This window comes from Phalacrocorax aristotelis, chromosome 3 (genome assembly GCF_949628215.1).
Source record: "Phalacrocorax aristotelis chromosome 3, bGulAri2.1, whole genome shotgun sequence".
In the NCBI taxonomy this organism is placed as follows: domain Eukaryota; kingdom Metazoa; phylum Chordata; class Aves; order Suliformes; family Phalacrocoracidae; genus Phalacrocorax; species Phalacrocorax aristotelis.
In genome coordinates, this window is record NC_134278.1 from 1,665,578 (window position 1) to 1,679,936 (window position 14,359).

The following is a 14,359-nucleotide window of genomic DNA, read 5'->3' on the forward strand; positions in this document are numbered from 1 at the left end:
GAAACAGCAAGCCACATGCTTGTCTTTGCAAAGCCCTTCTCAGCAATCACCTACACATTTTTAGGAGAGCTTTCACCACCCAAACACTCGTCAAAGGTCTTGACACCTCTGCTCTTGGTTCAGTTCTCTCAAAAGCAAACAGGCAGCAACAGGCATGGTGGCTCGGTGCCTCCAGGGTCTCCAGCACCAGTTTTTGCTCACAGCAAACTATTTCCAGCCCTCTGTTCTCAACTTTCAGTGTGAGGTGAAAGGAAGAACGTCCCAGGCTCCTTCATGGGGACAGGTGGGGCCGGAAAGTGCGTGGTCGAATCATCATGACCACCTTCCTCAGGGAGTAGTAGTCTGTGTCCTTCCATGAGTACCACACGATACCATCCGGCCCCAGGATCTTGCGGTTTTTGATGGAGTATCGGCCGCCCTGTGATGCAGAGAAAGAAGGATGATCAAACATGGGAAACGCATGGAAGTGTCATCCAGATGGCAGCAACGGAAAACCGATTGCTCTGAAACACTGGAGCAAGGAGCTTAATGATGATGCGGTGAAAAGAGCACGTAAACCCCAACATTTTTCAAATGGTCCCTCTGGAGCCGGCATCCATCCATCTCAGGCTGCATGAGTCACCCGTACCACAAGTTTCCATCATGCAGTCCCAAACCCCAGCAAGCAGAGGTGTCTCAATACTCGTGTCTGGCCCATGGCACTGAAAAGGCTGGATTGCCTTGGTGCCCAGCACTCATTTTGTTCCCTCCCTGGAAAGCAGAGGCTGGTCAAGCCAGGAAGAATTGCTATGATGTGAGGACCAACAGCCTCCTGCCAGCCCTGGGCCTCGTGCTAACGTCTGCATGCTCATCCCTCTGCTTTGCCTTGTAACACCTGACACTAAGGTTGGAGAAAAAGCACAGGTTGGAGAAAAAGCACCTTGCATCCTCACCCCTCCATCTTACCTTGTAGTACACCCCGTTGAGGTTGGAGAAAAAGCACTGGTGGTACCACCAGCCTCCATGGGAAATCTCGGCGCAGATGTTCCCTGAGTCAGGTGTGCTGAAGCTCCTCTTGTTGTGGTACCAGGCAAAGGAATCCTCCACCGTCCCGCTGAACCCATCCACGTGCAGGCGGTAATAGTTTGCCTCGTCCTCAATGCTACAAGCAACAAAGGTGGGACTATTTAATGGGGAATGTCTGAGCCTTCTTTCCAACCTGGACACTGCATTCCTGGTGTGGACATCTAGCAATCATCGAGCTGCTCTGGCCAGGCTCCCTGCTATGATTCATCGCCTCTAGAAGCCAAAGATGTTGTATTTCTCTCTTTTGTGGAATGTGCATGACTTTGTCATGACTCAGGGCACTTGTTTAGGGCTGAACTGGGCAGACCGTGACTCTAAAACCACAATAAAGGACTGCGGCAGCCTTGGCAAGACAGTCCCTCTGATTACACAGCGCTGCCTCCTCTCCACGTAACAAGCATCCTGCTCTTCACCTAGACTGAGCTGATTAGTAATCTGCCCCTGGGCTAGCAAAGGCCGAAGGTCACTGCCATTACACATGACATCTGATGAGAAAAGCCAGTGTCACCATTCAGAGCACACATCTGCTAGCAGAGGATGCTCCACGGCACATTCAGGCAATGGGATTTTTTTTTTCCCCAGCAGTTTTATCAGTTTTGGGGTCTACTTAAAGCCCTCAAGCTTCAAGTGTCCATAAGGTGCAGTGGTCCCTTGGACATCCTCCCATGGCAATTACTCTACGGTCACCCACAAGCATTTCCAGTAGAGACAGGGGAGGAATTCATCTGGGACAGTCTAGACAGACTTGTTCACCCCTGATTAAGAAAGGATGTGGCTGATGTGGTGTGGATAAACAAAGCACCAGAGGAGAGGAAGAGCTGTAGACACTGAAGGACATTACACCAGGCCCAGCAAGCAAACTTCATGAGTAAAGAGGGCAAAAAGCAAAACATGACTCTAAACCAGGAAGATGCTGGAGGACCTGCCCAGCAAGACCATGAGATTCAAAACCCTGATTTTGACATAAAGCTCAATAATTTTGGCAGAAAAAAAATACCCCTGAGCAGCTGGGGACTGTCCACTGGGTCCTACAGCTCTCTTCCCCTGGGTCTGTGGATGTTGGCCATGGCCGAATAACAGTGCATATTCGACAGCTGACACCCAGGCTTCAACCCACAGCAAAAATTGGTGGTCAAATCCAGGTGGGGGAGAAAGGATAGACAGCCTGGGCCCAGTATGAAAAGCTCTCTAGACGGAGTCACTCTGACCTCAACGGGATTCCCATGCCTGAAGGTCTCCTGGCATTGAACCAGTTGGAGCTATGAGAATCAGGGAAGGCCACCCCACTTTCTACCTGAAGACCTGGTAGAAGGCATGCTTGTGCTTGTTGTTCCAGTCCTCCAGGTCGATGCGCAGAGAGTAGTCCCCTTGGCTCGTCATCTTGTGGATGTTCTCGTTGCCCAGCCAGAACTCGCCATTGAGGTCCCCAAAGCCCTCCTTGTACTCATTCCAGGTCCGGTTGAAGTCAACGGAGCCATCCTGGCGCCTCTGGATGACTGTCCAGCCCCCACCTGCCAGGAGAGAGACAATGTAAAATGGGATTCTCCAGGGATCACCCAAGGGTCCCAGACAGACCCCTTACTGGTGTCGTGTCTGAGGATGTGTCTGCAGCTCAGCAAGGTGTATCTTTGTCATGTGTCCTTCCACCAACTGGGGAAACACAGTGCCGGTTGCTGCACGGGGATAAAACACGATGCACATCAAGGAGGCTTCCACCTCTCCCATGTTGTTTCATGATGGTGCTCCCCTGCGGGCAGTCAGAGGGTCATTTCAGATCTTGAGGTGGTTTTAAATGAGAGAGAGCTGGTAGTTGTCAGGAGGCAAATGTTTTGGGACTGGAACAAACTAGAGATCCTGGAGTTTGGAGATTATTATGTACTGTTCCTGCAGCACCACAGAGGCACACGAGCTCTCCCAGTATTGTCTCACTGTCTCCATCTGCTCTCCCATCTGTCCAAATCCTGTCTCCTCTCTCATTTTATTCCAATATTGTAAGCTTGGGGTAGGGGGGATGGGACAGGGGCCATCCTTTTATTTGCTGTTTGTACAGTCTGTCACACCACAGTGGCCAAGATTGTGTTGATGGTCATGCAAATAATAGTAATGACATAACAGAGAGCACATTGTCGGAACAGCCTGTTTCTCAATGAGCACGTGAATCCCAGAGCTGCAGTCACCTGTAGATACTACAATAGGGGAGATGCCTACATGTAGGGAGATAAACCCCTTCCTCCAGCATGGGACATGTTGATGTGACACATCCATCCGGACTGGAGCAGATCCATGGGGCAAGGGACTGACAATCCACCGCCCTGTTTCTCTGACAAACGTAGTTTTTCTTCCAAAACTCAATTGTCACAAACTTATTTTGTTAGTAAGTTTGTGCCTTGGGATGATGGTAGTGTGCTCCATACGGATATTTAGACAGCAAGGGTGTGGGAGGTCACTTGCTCCCTCATTTACACTCCAAAATATCTGTGGGAGAGGATCTACCTCCCTCCTCCTTACTTCACCACAGCTACAATTACTGGTTGCCCACACATAGCCCTCAACAACCTGAGATGCTCCAGATACCCCCCAGTGACCAGCTGCTACTCCAGAAGGGCTTTTCTTTCCCTAACCCCTGTGTCACATCTACTAGTGTGTTGCAAATATCTTGGATGCACAAGGACATCTCAAAGAGCACTAAACGCCTGTATTTAGGCAATTGAATCCCAGCCATAATGTCTGGTTTGAACTATTCATCCAAACGCCTCCTTTAGGCAGCAGAAAGAACAAATCATCTGACCCCAAATAAGAGCCCTTCTGGAGATGGTACTCACTGACTATAATGTAGCCTGAAAATACCTCAGATATAAGATACAGCTCTCAGATTAGACACATCCCACCCAAAGTTCTTCTAGAAGATGTTGTAGGTGCCTCCTACAGTACCTTCGGTGTCCATCTCACACAGCACTTCGATAGGCATCCCTCCGACTGAGGGCATGATGCTGTAGACCCCAGATCGCCGGAGCCCGTTGTAGTAAACAGAAGCACAGTCGATGGGGCAGTTCCTGGCGTGCTTCACCTCTGAGTGAGAAAGCAGAGAAACACGGTGTTTAGTGCACAGCCTGGAGGAAGGGGCACGCAAAAAAAAGTCAGCATCGTTTTCATGCAATCGTAATGCAGAGCAGGACAAATAATCCCAGATCCAGAGCTGCTTCTGAAGCTGAAAACCTCTGCAGCACGCTGACCTCATGCCTGTGTGCAATGGCCTATTACTGATAATGTTCATTAGCACAGATCTGCATTTAAGGCATTCAGTTCAATCGCTTTTTTAATGGCAACACAGAAATGATGTGGACCGATCCCACCTAAAGTGTGCTGGGTCCTGTCCTGTTTAATAGATTCATCAGTGACCTGGAGGATGGGACAGAGCGTAACCTCAGCCAGTTCGCTGACGGTACCGAGCTGGGAGGGGCGGCTGATACACCAGAGGCTGTGCTGGCACCCAGCGAGCCCTGGCCAGGCTGGAGAGCTGGGCCCAGGGGAGCCTCAGGGAATTCAGCCAGAGCCAGTGCAAGGCCCTGCCCCTGGGGAGGAACAGCCCCCGCACCAGCACAGGCTGGGGGGGACCCGCTGGAGAGCGGCTCTGCTGAGAGGCCCTGGGGGTGCTGGGGGGCAGCGGGGTGACCCTGAGCCAGCACCGGGCCCTTGGGGCCAAGGGGGCCAGCGGTGTCCTGGGGGGCATGGAAAGGCGTGTGGGCAGCAGGGCGAGGGAGGTTCTCCTCCCCCTCTGCTCTGCCCCAGTGAGGCCACACCTGCAGGGCTGCGGCCAGTTCTGGGCCCCCCAGTGCAAGAAGGGCAGGGAACTGCTGGAGCAAGGCCAGGGGAGAGCTGCCAAGGGGATCAGGGGCTGGAGCATCTCCCTCGTGAGGAAAGGCTGAGAGACCTGGGCTTGTTCAGCCAGGAGAAGAGAAGGCTGAGGGGGGATCTCATCAATACCTATAAATATCTGAAGGGTGGGTGTCAGGGGGATGGGCCGGGCTCTTTTCAGCGGTGCCCAACGCCAGGCCAAGGGGCAACGGGCACAAGCTGGAACACGGGAAGTTCCCCCTGAACATGAGGACAAACCCCTTCCCTGTGCGGGTGCCAGAGCAGGGGCACAGGCTGCCCAGAGAGGCTGTGGGGTCCCTTCCCTGGAGACATTCACCCCCCGCCTGGACGCGGCCCTGTGCCCCTGCTCTGGGGGTGCCTGCTCCAGCAGGGGGTGGGGCGGGATGAGCTCCAGAGGTCCCTTCCAGCCCCCACCAGTCTGGGATTCTGTGAAGTTAATCAGCTAAAAGTGCTTCATCAATCAGCTGCACTTGAGCTGGCATTTTCCAGGCCAGAGAAGTCACCATCCCAGGCATGCCAAGTTACTGAGATGAATCCCAGCTCTGGCTTGCGGGTGGTGGCCATGGGTGTAGACAACAACTCTGACATCCTGGTTTTGCACAGAGCATTTCTTGCTCAGAGCTCAGAGGCACCTGGAAGCTGGTACCAGCAGAGCTGTTTATGCTACCTCCACCATGATATGGTGGTCAAAAGAGCTTTAAATAAGCACAATGGAAAGGACTTAGACTAGTTGGCTGAGGGGAGAAGTAACATGACTTTCAGCCCTAGATGTCACCAGCTCAAATCAGACCAAAGCTGGTATGTGAAAGCCATTAGTGATTCAGCTGCACGTGCTGCTTGAGACATCCCATCCAGCCTGCTCCTCAACAGAGAAGACAGACGCTGTCTTTCAAGTCCCTCAACCACAGTTCACCAAAGGCTGGAAGACTATCCAGGAGAAGTATCGCTTCATCCTTCCCCGATGCTCCTCCTGGATATCTGCTGCAGGAGATGGGATCTGGGGCACGGGGACCAGACTGGCACATCTCGTCTTGTCTTCTCAAACACCACCACCCTCTTGCCGTGGACCCAGCAACACAAACAGGTTGCAAAAACAACTCAGTTTCCCTTCCAGCACCTCGAGGTTGAGCTTTGAAGATCCTGGCTGTGGTAGGCCCTCGCCAAAACGAGGCAGTGGGTTCTTTGACAGAAAATGGGGTTTTAGTCAAACTGAACCTTGAATTCTTTAATTGAAAGTTCCCATGTTTTCTAAAAACCAAGGAAAACATTCCAGGGACTAACAAAGAAAACAACTGAAAACCTGGCAAAAAAATTAAATGCATTAATTAAAAATAAAGAAAATATGAGAAATAACAGAAAATAATTGTTTTTCAAAGTTGAAGGGGTTTACCAAAGCCCTAATTTCATGCTGCAGATTTTAAACAAAAATTTAAGAAAAAAAAATCCTGGGGTTTTTTTGATGGAAAAACAGTCCCTGAGGCTGGGAGGAAGGCCCATACAGCTGACTGCAGGTGGGGTGATGGTGGGAGCAATGCCAGTCTGGTTGCCAGAGCCTGAGCTGGTCCCTGAGAGCATCTCACACCATCCACAGAGAGAAAAAGAGTGACTGAGGGGCAGGACCCCTCTCCTAGATGGCATGGAGACCATCCCCAGAGGTGTCCGTTGCTCTGAGGAGCCCTCCTGGCTGCCTCGGAAGAGCAGGTTGGGTAAGATCAGACTCCTGCCCAATACAAAGGGGTTTTAAAGCAGTTTTTCCACACCCTTGCCCTACAGTCCCTGCCAAGAGAGGCTTCAAGGGCAAAGCATCCCCTCCCAGCTGGCCCCTACAGCTCCCCATCACCTGGATGATGCATCTCCTCCTGAAGCCTCATCTCAGCGGGGCTGAGGCAGGTGGGGTTTCGCCAGGCCCAGTCGGTCAGGACAGAGATGTTGTTTATCTGCGCCTGCATGTCGTAGAGCAGCGTGGCCTGGATGTGCTGCAGGGTGCTGGCCTCGCTGTACCGATGCTCCAGGTCCTGCACGCGTTGGGCCAGGCTGTGATTCCGGCCAGCCGCCTCCTCATGCTGCGGGCAGGGAGAAAGGTGGGATGGAGGGATGCCTGGGGACTGACATGGAGCAGGGGCCATGGTCCCGGGACATCCCAGGGACGAGCAGGCAGGGGAGCAAGCAGACAGAGGAGCACTTGCTGCATGAACCAACAGAGACCAAGGACCCAAGGATGGTGCCTGCACCCTCACCCTCACCCTGCAGCCCAATACCAGCCCCAAGCCCACCGTGGGAGCTTGATATTCCCAGGCTGTGGTGCAAGCAGGGCATGCACAGGCAAGCCTAGGGCTGCAAGAGCAAGGCAAGCATATAAGGCTCCTCTCCAAATACCCTCATATATGCAACCCATTGCAACATGGATGTGGCCTCTATGTATTTAGCAATGCCACCACGGCTGGGTTTTCCTTCCAAAAAGTTGCCCAATTTCCCCTTAAACCATATAATGTTTTATAATATTATAATATTATGAGATTCTATTATCAAGACCTTGCATGGTGAGCCACCTCTCGCTCTCTGGGCAACGGCTGGAGTCCTGTAAACAGCAATGACGGCATCCATGCTATGCAGGGAGCAAGCGTGATACAGGACCCCAGCCCCTTTCATGACACTTTTACTGCTTGTTGTTAGGACAACCAGTCTCTGTGCATACATTTTACTAATGTATGCACAGGCTGGCTGCAGATGCCCACGGCTCATACCAGGAGATGCGGTCACTGCAGGCACATTCGCCTCTCTTGTTCAGTGTTCCCTGTCCATTAGATGGCAGAGCAAGCCTTAAACAGCACCTCCAAAATCTCACAGCAGCATGGGAGCACCCCCTCCCTCCCCCAGGCAATGCAACAGCTCCACACCGTGCTCCCCAATCCCTCCTGAGGGTCCGGCAATCCCAGGCCCCCATCTACAGCGGAGGGATGCTGGTTCTCCACCACCACTGCACTTCCTTGTCCCCAGATGGGGGCACCTCTTCCTTCATCACCTGCTCGATGTCACTGCTTTGGGCTCACAAGCCACCCCAAGACCCTGAAAATAAATGAGTTTATTTTCTCACCTCCCTGTCCTCGGCATCGGGGCAAACCTGGATTTTCAGGTGTCCGTGCAAGTTTGTGGCTTATTAAATAGCCCTGGGGACACAGAGGTCTGGCCCTTGACTCATCACTACCTGCAAAACTGCAGTGGTGCTGCTGGGGGTCGGGAATTTCCTTCAGCTGGACGGGGTTTGCATGACCAGAGTATGTTTTCTTCCCTTCCAGCTGCTCCCAGGACCTGGTTCACCCCTCGGTCCCTATTCCTGCCAGGACACATCTCTGCTTGCTGTTCCCAGAGATGCCATCACCACTGCTGGGTTATTGTACCAATAACTGTTGGCAGCTCTATAACAGCCTTCCTATGCTTGAGCATTGCCTGGATGGCCCTGCTAACACCCCACCAAGCCTGCCTGTATCCCGAAATCCAGAGCAGCTACATGGGAAGGGGCAGCAAAGTGGGAACTACAGCATGCAACAACACAGTGTTTTCCTTCTCAGGACTGCAATGCCTCCAGCTCTACCATGAATCAGCGTCCCCCCGACCTGCTCTGTGAGCTGTGACTGATACAGGCTTCTTCCAGCTCCCTTCACCCACGCATCAGCTCTCCGAGTAAACCCCATGATGCTTTCTCCCAGACAGTCCCCTCCTCCACAGTTTATACCTTTTTTTTTTTCCCTGCTGCTGATTAAAAACAGCACAGCCAGACCACCGCAACAGTGCCCTGATGCTGCTCCCTTCACCACATCCCTCTTCCCCAGCGGGACCTGGGCTGTATTTTTGCACAGAGGGGTCCTGCTCTGTGTATTGCCTAGCTGTGCAAATGCAACAGGACTCAAAATGCACAGGGAAGGCTGGGTGAAGGGGTTCCTTTTGCTCCCTAAATCATGCTGGAAGGGGGGAGGTGGGGAGGGGGGAAAGGATATGGATGGGGCTAACCCATCTGACCCAGTTTGGGTGTCCCTGTTAGCCCAAGAGGAGATGTGACCTGGAAGGGCCTGTTGCTCTTGCTCAGCTCGGAAAGGGATGCTGAGCTCAGAGAGACGTCTCCGCTTGGACAGACAAGCCCACGCTGAGCTCCCGGAGGAATAACTGATGGCAAACCCCAGGGAGAGCCACCGGCAGCAGCCGGAGGCTGATTTATGAGGACGGATTAAGGGAGCAACAGCTCCTCAGTGGGAGGAACGGAGGCAGAGGAGACCTACCCAGGCTGACGCAGCGGGGAATTCGGCAGGACAACTCCTGGGGGGTGCGAGGGGAGGTGGGAGGAAAGCAGCTTCCCAGGCTGGGCACAGGTGTTGGGAAGCAGCCAGACCAACGCCATGGGAAAAACCCTTAGGGGAGAGTCCCAAACCCGGCGGGGAGTGGGGGCGAGCAGCTCAGCAGCCTCTGGTCTCCTCCGCTCAGCTGTACCTCCCCACGCAGCATTCAGCTTTCCCCCTGCTCCGGTGCCCGGAGGGTGGCAGGACACACTCACCGCCATCAGACAATCTCTCCAGATTTTGTGGGTTTTTTTCTTCTCCCAGGCCTCCCATCTCTTTATTTTTTTATACTCATGGAAAAAAATTGAGGTTGGAAGAAAAGGCTGGAGGTCTCCAGCCCACCCCGCCTGCAGAAAGCAAAGCCGATTTCCAAGCTGGGTACGGTTGCTCAAGGTCTTTTCCAGTTTGAGCTCTGAAACTCTTTACAGATGATCCCAAAAGACCTCAGAGGATGTCCGCTTTCTGAGTGCAGCAGTACCTTGGTGGCACAGATTTTGCACTGTCCCCCAGCTATGAACCACTTGGGGATACCCAGGTAGTACCCGGGACCTGGCTGCTCCAGGACACCTGGCTCCACCCTGTGTCCCTCTGCTCTCCTAGTAAGGTGAGGAGCCCAGCAGCACCCCAAAGCAAACACAGCTCCTTCAGAGCTGCTCACCTGGCCTCCTGTTGAGGAGAAACAAGCTCTACCATCTCATACCACCCTCCTGAAGACATCTAAGAGGCCCTAGTAGCATCTATGTCCGCATTCACTGCTTGAATCTCTGCGAGATCAGCTGGATCTCATAGAGACCCTTGCACAGCAGACATGGGAGGTGGGCAAGAGGAATCCCACCCTTTGGTGCTGATCCAGAAGCATCCATGTCCACGAGCTTCTCCCCAGCTGCCAGACATGGGCAGGAGAGCCAGGGTATGTTGTGAAAGTACCCGGTACCTGTCTAAGGACCATTCAGTACAAAAAACAAAAGCAAATATCAGGGAAAGGAATTATAAACTAAAAAAAATTACATAGAAATTACCAGGCAGGTGACAAGGGAGGCAACTAGGAAGAGCAGAAGCTTCAGCCACTGCTGATGGACCAGGAAGGGACCTGCTGGGGCATGGCCTTGAACAGGGTCCATATGAACCCTGCAGCAGATGAGAAGGGGGAAACACAAATATCAGGAGTATTACGGGCTTGTGGGACTCTGTGAGACTTGTTACGGGATGTCTGGGGAAAGGTTAAAGGTGGGGAAAGGCAAGGGGGTCAGGGTGGATGAGGTCAGGAATGAGGGTAGGAAAATGGAGAGATGGGGGATTTAAAAAGGGCTGGACATGCTTAAACCAGCTGCCAGTCAGTGCCCTTGTCCGACTGAGCCTGATCACTGCAGTCTGTCTTCTCTCCTTACGCAGTCCTTTCCTTAGCCTATTTTTTTCAGGCTAATCTCACTCTCTCCGATGTGTGAGTGCTGCAGGGTCTAAGTGCCTGCAACTGGAGGGACATGGGCCGTTGGGCTCACGGGTCTAGGTCAGGGTGTACACGCATGTGCACAGGCACATCTGTGTGTATGCGCATGTACATGTATGAGGGGTCTAAACATGAGCAGCTGGAAAGACCTGGGAGTGTTTGTATTTCCCCAGTGAATTTAATTTTGTGTATGTAACTCGTTAGCAAGCTTCAATCTGGACCAGGTGGTGAGCAGGAGGAGTCGGGCGTGCAGGGTAAGAAGGTGCAGGATCCAGGTGTGGATGCTAGACAGACTGAGAGCCTGTGCTCCGTATCTAATTCCCTTGCCTGAAGGCTGTGTCCTGTTCAAGGCCATGAGCTCAGACACCACCAGACAACCCGCATCTCCGGAGGGAGTTTGTTTCTCCTCCCTCTTCCCTCTGACTCTGAAGAGACCTTGCACACTTGCCATAGACCAAACACCTTGCCTTTAGAGGGGTCATTTCAGACTCTGGAAATGAAGAACAGCTTAAGATGCAACCGTCCTAAGGGACAAAATATCACCAGGGGATGAATGTGGGAAGCTGGGAGATGGAAGACCTATTGCACCAGCTTGTCCCAGTGCAAGTGCAAAAAGAAAATGGGAGAGGAGCAGTGGAAAGCAGGTGAGAAGGCAGGATGGGGGACAGGGGCCAACATGGGAGGAGGGACCCTGGATGGGGGCTAGTGAGCGGGTCTGCCTGAGCACGAGCGCCCATCCTGACTCACATGCCTCCCTCCCTTCCTCCATCGCACCAGGACCATCTCACTCCCACAGAGACACCGGTGGTACAGTTGCCCACCCAACAGCGTGGCCATCACTGCACTCCAACCGCCTGGCGGCCTCTGGCACATCCTCGCTCTCCCTGCGGGGCGGCTTGAAGAAGGCTTTTCAAACAGGGAGCCCAAGGATGAGGGTGGAAGGAAGCTGAAGAGAGAATAAATCACCTCCAGAGCCAGACTGTGTCGGACCTCACCTCCTCCAAAAACAAAGACACGGGTGCTATTCACCCAGAGGTCCTGGGGCTCTCCAAGCTGACACCAGTAGATTGTTGCTGGTTCTCCTGTGCATCTCATCAACAGCCCAGTAAGACGTCTTAGCTGGGAAATGACTCCTACAGCCAGCAAAAACACACCCAGCTCTCTCCCTACTCCTGGTTACAACCCCGTGCAAGCTGCTGCTTGCCACTGCCGACAGCCAAGCCGAGTGCTTGCCATGCAAAGCCACGGGGCAGCGCCAAACATCTGAGAGCTTCAGCGGTGCCAAACAAAGTCGGAAGAAATGTATTAGTGTGAACCTTCAGGCTGTGGGGATGGTGAATGGAGCCAGCGTGGGATGCGCACCAGAAAGGAGACTGCTGGAAGGGTGCTGCGGGCTGGAGGTCAGGGCTTCTCCTGCTCAGCCGTGGCCATCAGAGATGTGGTCCTTCACCAGCCACCCGGAACTCCAGGTCTAGTCTGGGATTCCTCTATGGGCAATGGGATGGATCAGCAATCCCTTCTAGGCAGGCTCGAAGGTGGAGATAGCACAGATGAAACACCAAAGGGTTTGTGGCTCATGTTGAGAAAGATCAGCCGTTGAAGGCTCCTGAGCCATCGCAGTAGGAGCAGCTGGGGTTTAATGGATATCCCAGCCCGTGGTCAGAACAACACCATATGCTTCATCAGGTGTCCTCCCCCTGCAAGTGCTGGGAGCTGGAAGGGACCATGGGGAGGGACCGTGGGCACCGGCACAGAGGGGGTCTGCAAAGGGCAACCCCTTACCTGGAGCTCAAGGACTTTGATGCGGTGCCGGTGGTTCCTCAGCTCCTCCTGTAGCTCTGAAATCAGCTCCCGCAGCTCCAGGACCTGCTGCTTGCGTTCCTCGTTCTCATGGAGCCAGTAGGACACCTCATCGGTGCAACGAAACATGTCCGGGCACCGCTGCTCGTCCCCCTGCGGCAGCGTGGCCACGATCTTACAGCGGCCGTTGGGCAGCACCTGGTTGCTGTATTCCCCGCACTGGATCAGGCCCGTGCCCTCCTGGGGAGCCTTGTCTCTGTACGCTGCTGGCAGGGATCTCTGCAGCGAGGGGCTGCTCAGCGTGGCCACAAGGATGAGGGATAGCAAACCTGCCCTGGCAGAGCCGGTGCCGGGGCAGACCTCCGTCAGGCAGGTGAGGGTGGTCTCCGGGGATGACCCCATGTGTCTCATCATCAAACACTGTTGGGGAGAAAGGTGGCAGTCCCCAGGACATAACACCAGGTCTTCTCCCAAGAGCTAGCTGGTGAGGTTGCAGCTATATGGGCACAGAGCATCAGGAGGGACCCCAGAACCCCTGACAAGGGGGTCACTGCAGGCAAGGGACACACCTGTCCCCATAGAGCATCCTCCCTGGTGTCACCCCGTGGCCACCAAGCTGGGACCAGCTCTGGTGGGAGATCCCCCGCTCTCCTGGCCAGGCTCCACTGGCTTCGTGGGATGTGTTTTCCGTCCTGCAGAACTGCTGGTTGGCTTGGAGGGTGCTGAGGTCTGGCTGGGGGTGGTCAGCCCGTCGTCAGGGCTTTCTGCCCATACAGGACCATGCACGGGAAGGAGCTGTGTCCTCCAGATGGGGCATTCCGCAACGCTGTCACTCCCTGAAATGGGAACCAGAGCAAGGAGGTGGATGATGGAAAGGAAGGATGAGCAACCAACCTCCCCACCATGCTGTCCACCTGCAGCAAACTGACAGGTCCTCCACCTTCCCTGGCCCCCTCCAGCCCCCTCCATGGCCCAGGGACACAGGGCACGGTTTTGGGGCTCTCTCCAAGTCCCTGTGCATGATTTTTTCTTGGCAGATGTAACTATAAATGGAGTTATCAACTTAATGGTGGCCATCTACATGGGGAGCCCAGACCACCAACCCACCCTTGGGCAGGGTTAGACCACCAGCCCTTCCCAGGGGCAGTTTGGATGGACCCTGGCTATGGGCTGATTGTCCCATGCGGGCTCAGGTCCAAGGGGGGATGGAGGGATGGTGGCCTGGCCACCATCTGGGTGAGACAAATCTGCAACTCGGTCCCTTTTACCCAGAGAAATTGGGCTTCCCTTGCAGCCAGAGCCGCCCTCCGATTCTTGCCTGGCACCGGGGCTCCCCACCATCCCATCAGGCTCCCAAGGTTTCTCCCAACCAAAAGCCATCCCTGTCCCACTCCAGTGGGGATGAGGAGCTGGGAGGGATGCCACAGCTCCCCAGCACCACCCCCAGCTCCCAGCAAGCAGCACCCCAGCTCCCAACATACCTTCAAAGGCTCTGCCCAGGCTCTCCGACAGCAAAAGCAGAGGCCAGCGAGCACCGACTGGCCATGGGGAGCAGGGTGTGATTTAGGGGACACTAAATGCTTATTCCCTCTGATCCTATCACTGCACTATAAATAGGGCCAAGAGAGCTGCCAGTCTCAGACGACTCATGGGAGCGAGGAGCAAGGGTCCTGGTGTGACCTTATCAGCGTATGGGGGATTAAGCCGGCGCCTTGGCAGGAGGGCACGGCTCCCCATCGCCAGAAATCCCCTGTCCCACCCTGGGGATGTTTTGGGGAGAGGGCAGGTTCATCCAGCATGCAGTGACCTGCCCCATCCCAGCAGTTTTGGGGGGAGAGCT

At 54.1% G+C, this 14,359-nt stretch overlaps 1 protein-coding gene across 1 annotated transcript; it reads right to left on the bottom strand.

The window, feature by feature from the left end:
• Positions 1 to 271: 271 nt before the first annotated feature.
• On the bottom strand, positions 272 to 12,921 carry LOC142055589 (techylectin-5B-like). The gene is made up of 6 exons (XM_075089714.1): positions 12,502 to 12,921; positions 6,782 to 7,004; positions 3,997 to 4,134; positions 2,360 to 2,576; positions 946 to 1,141; positions 272 to 418 (listed from the first exon to the last, which is right to left on the bottom strand). The coding sequence occupies exons 1-6, from the start codon at positions 12,919 to 12,921 to the stop codon at positions 272 to 274; spliced, it is 1,341 nt and encodes a 446-aa protein (XP_074945815.1).
• Positions 12,922 to 14,359: the final 1,438 nt, after the last annotated feature.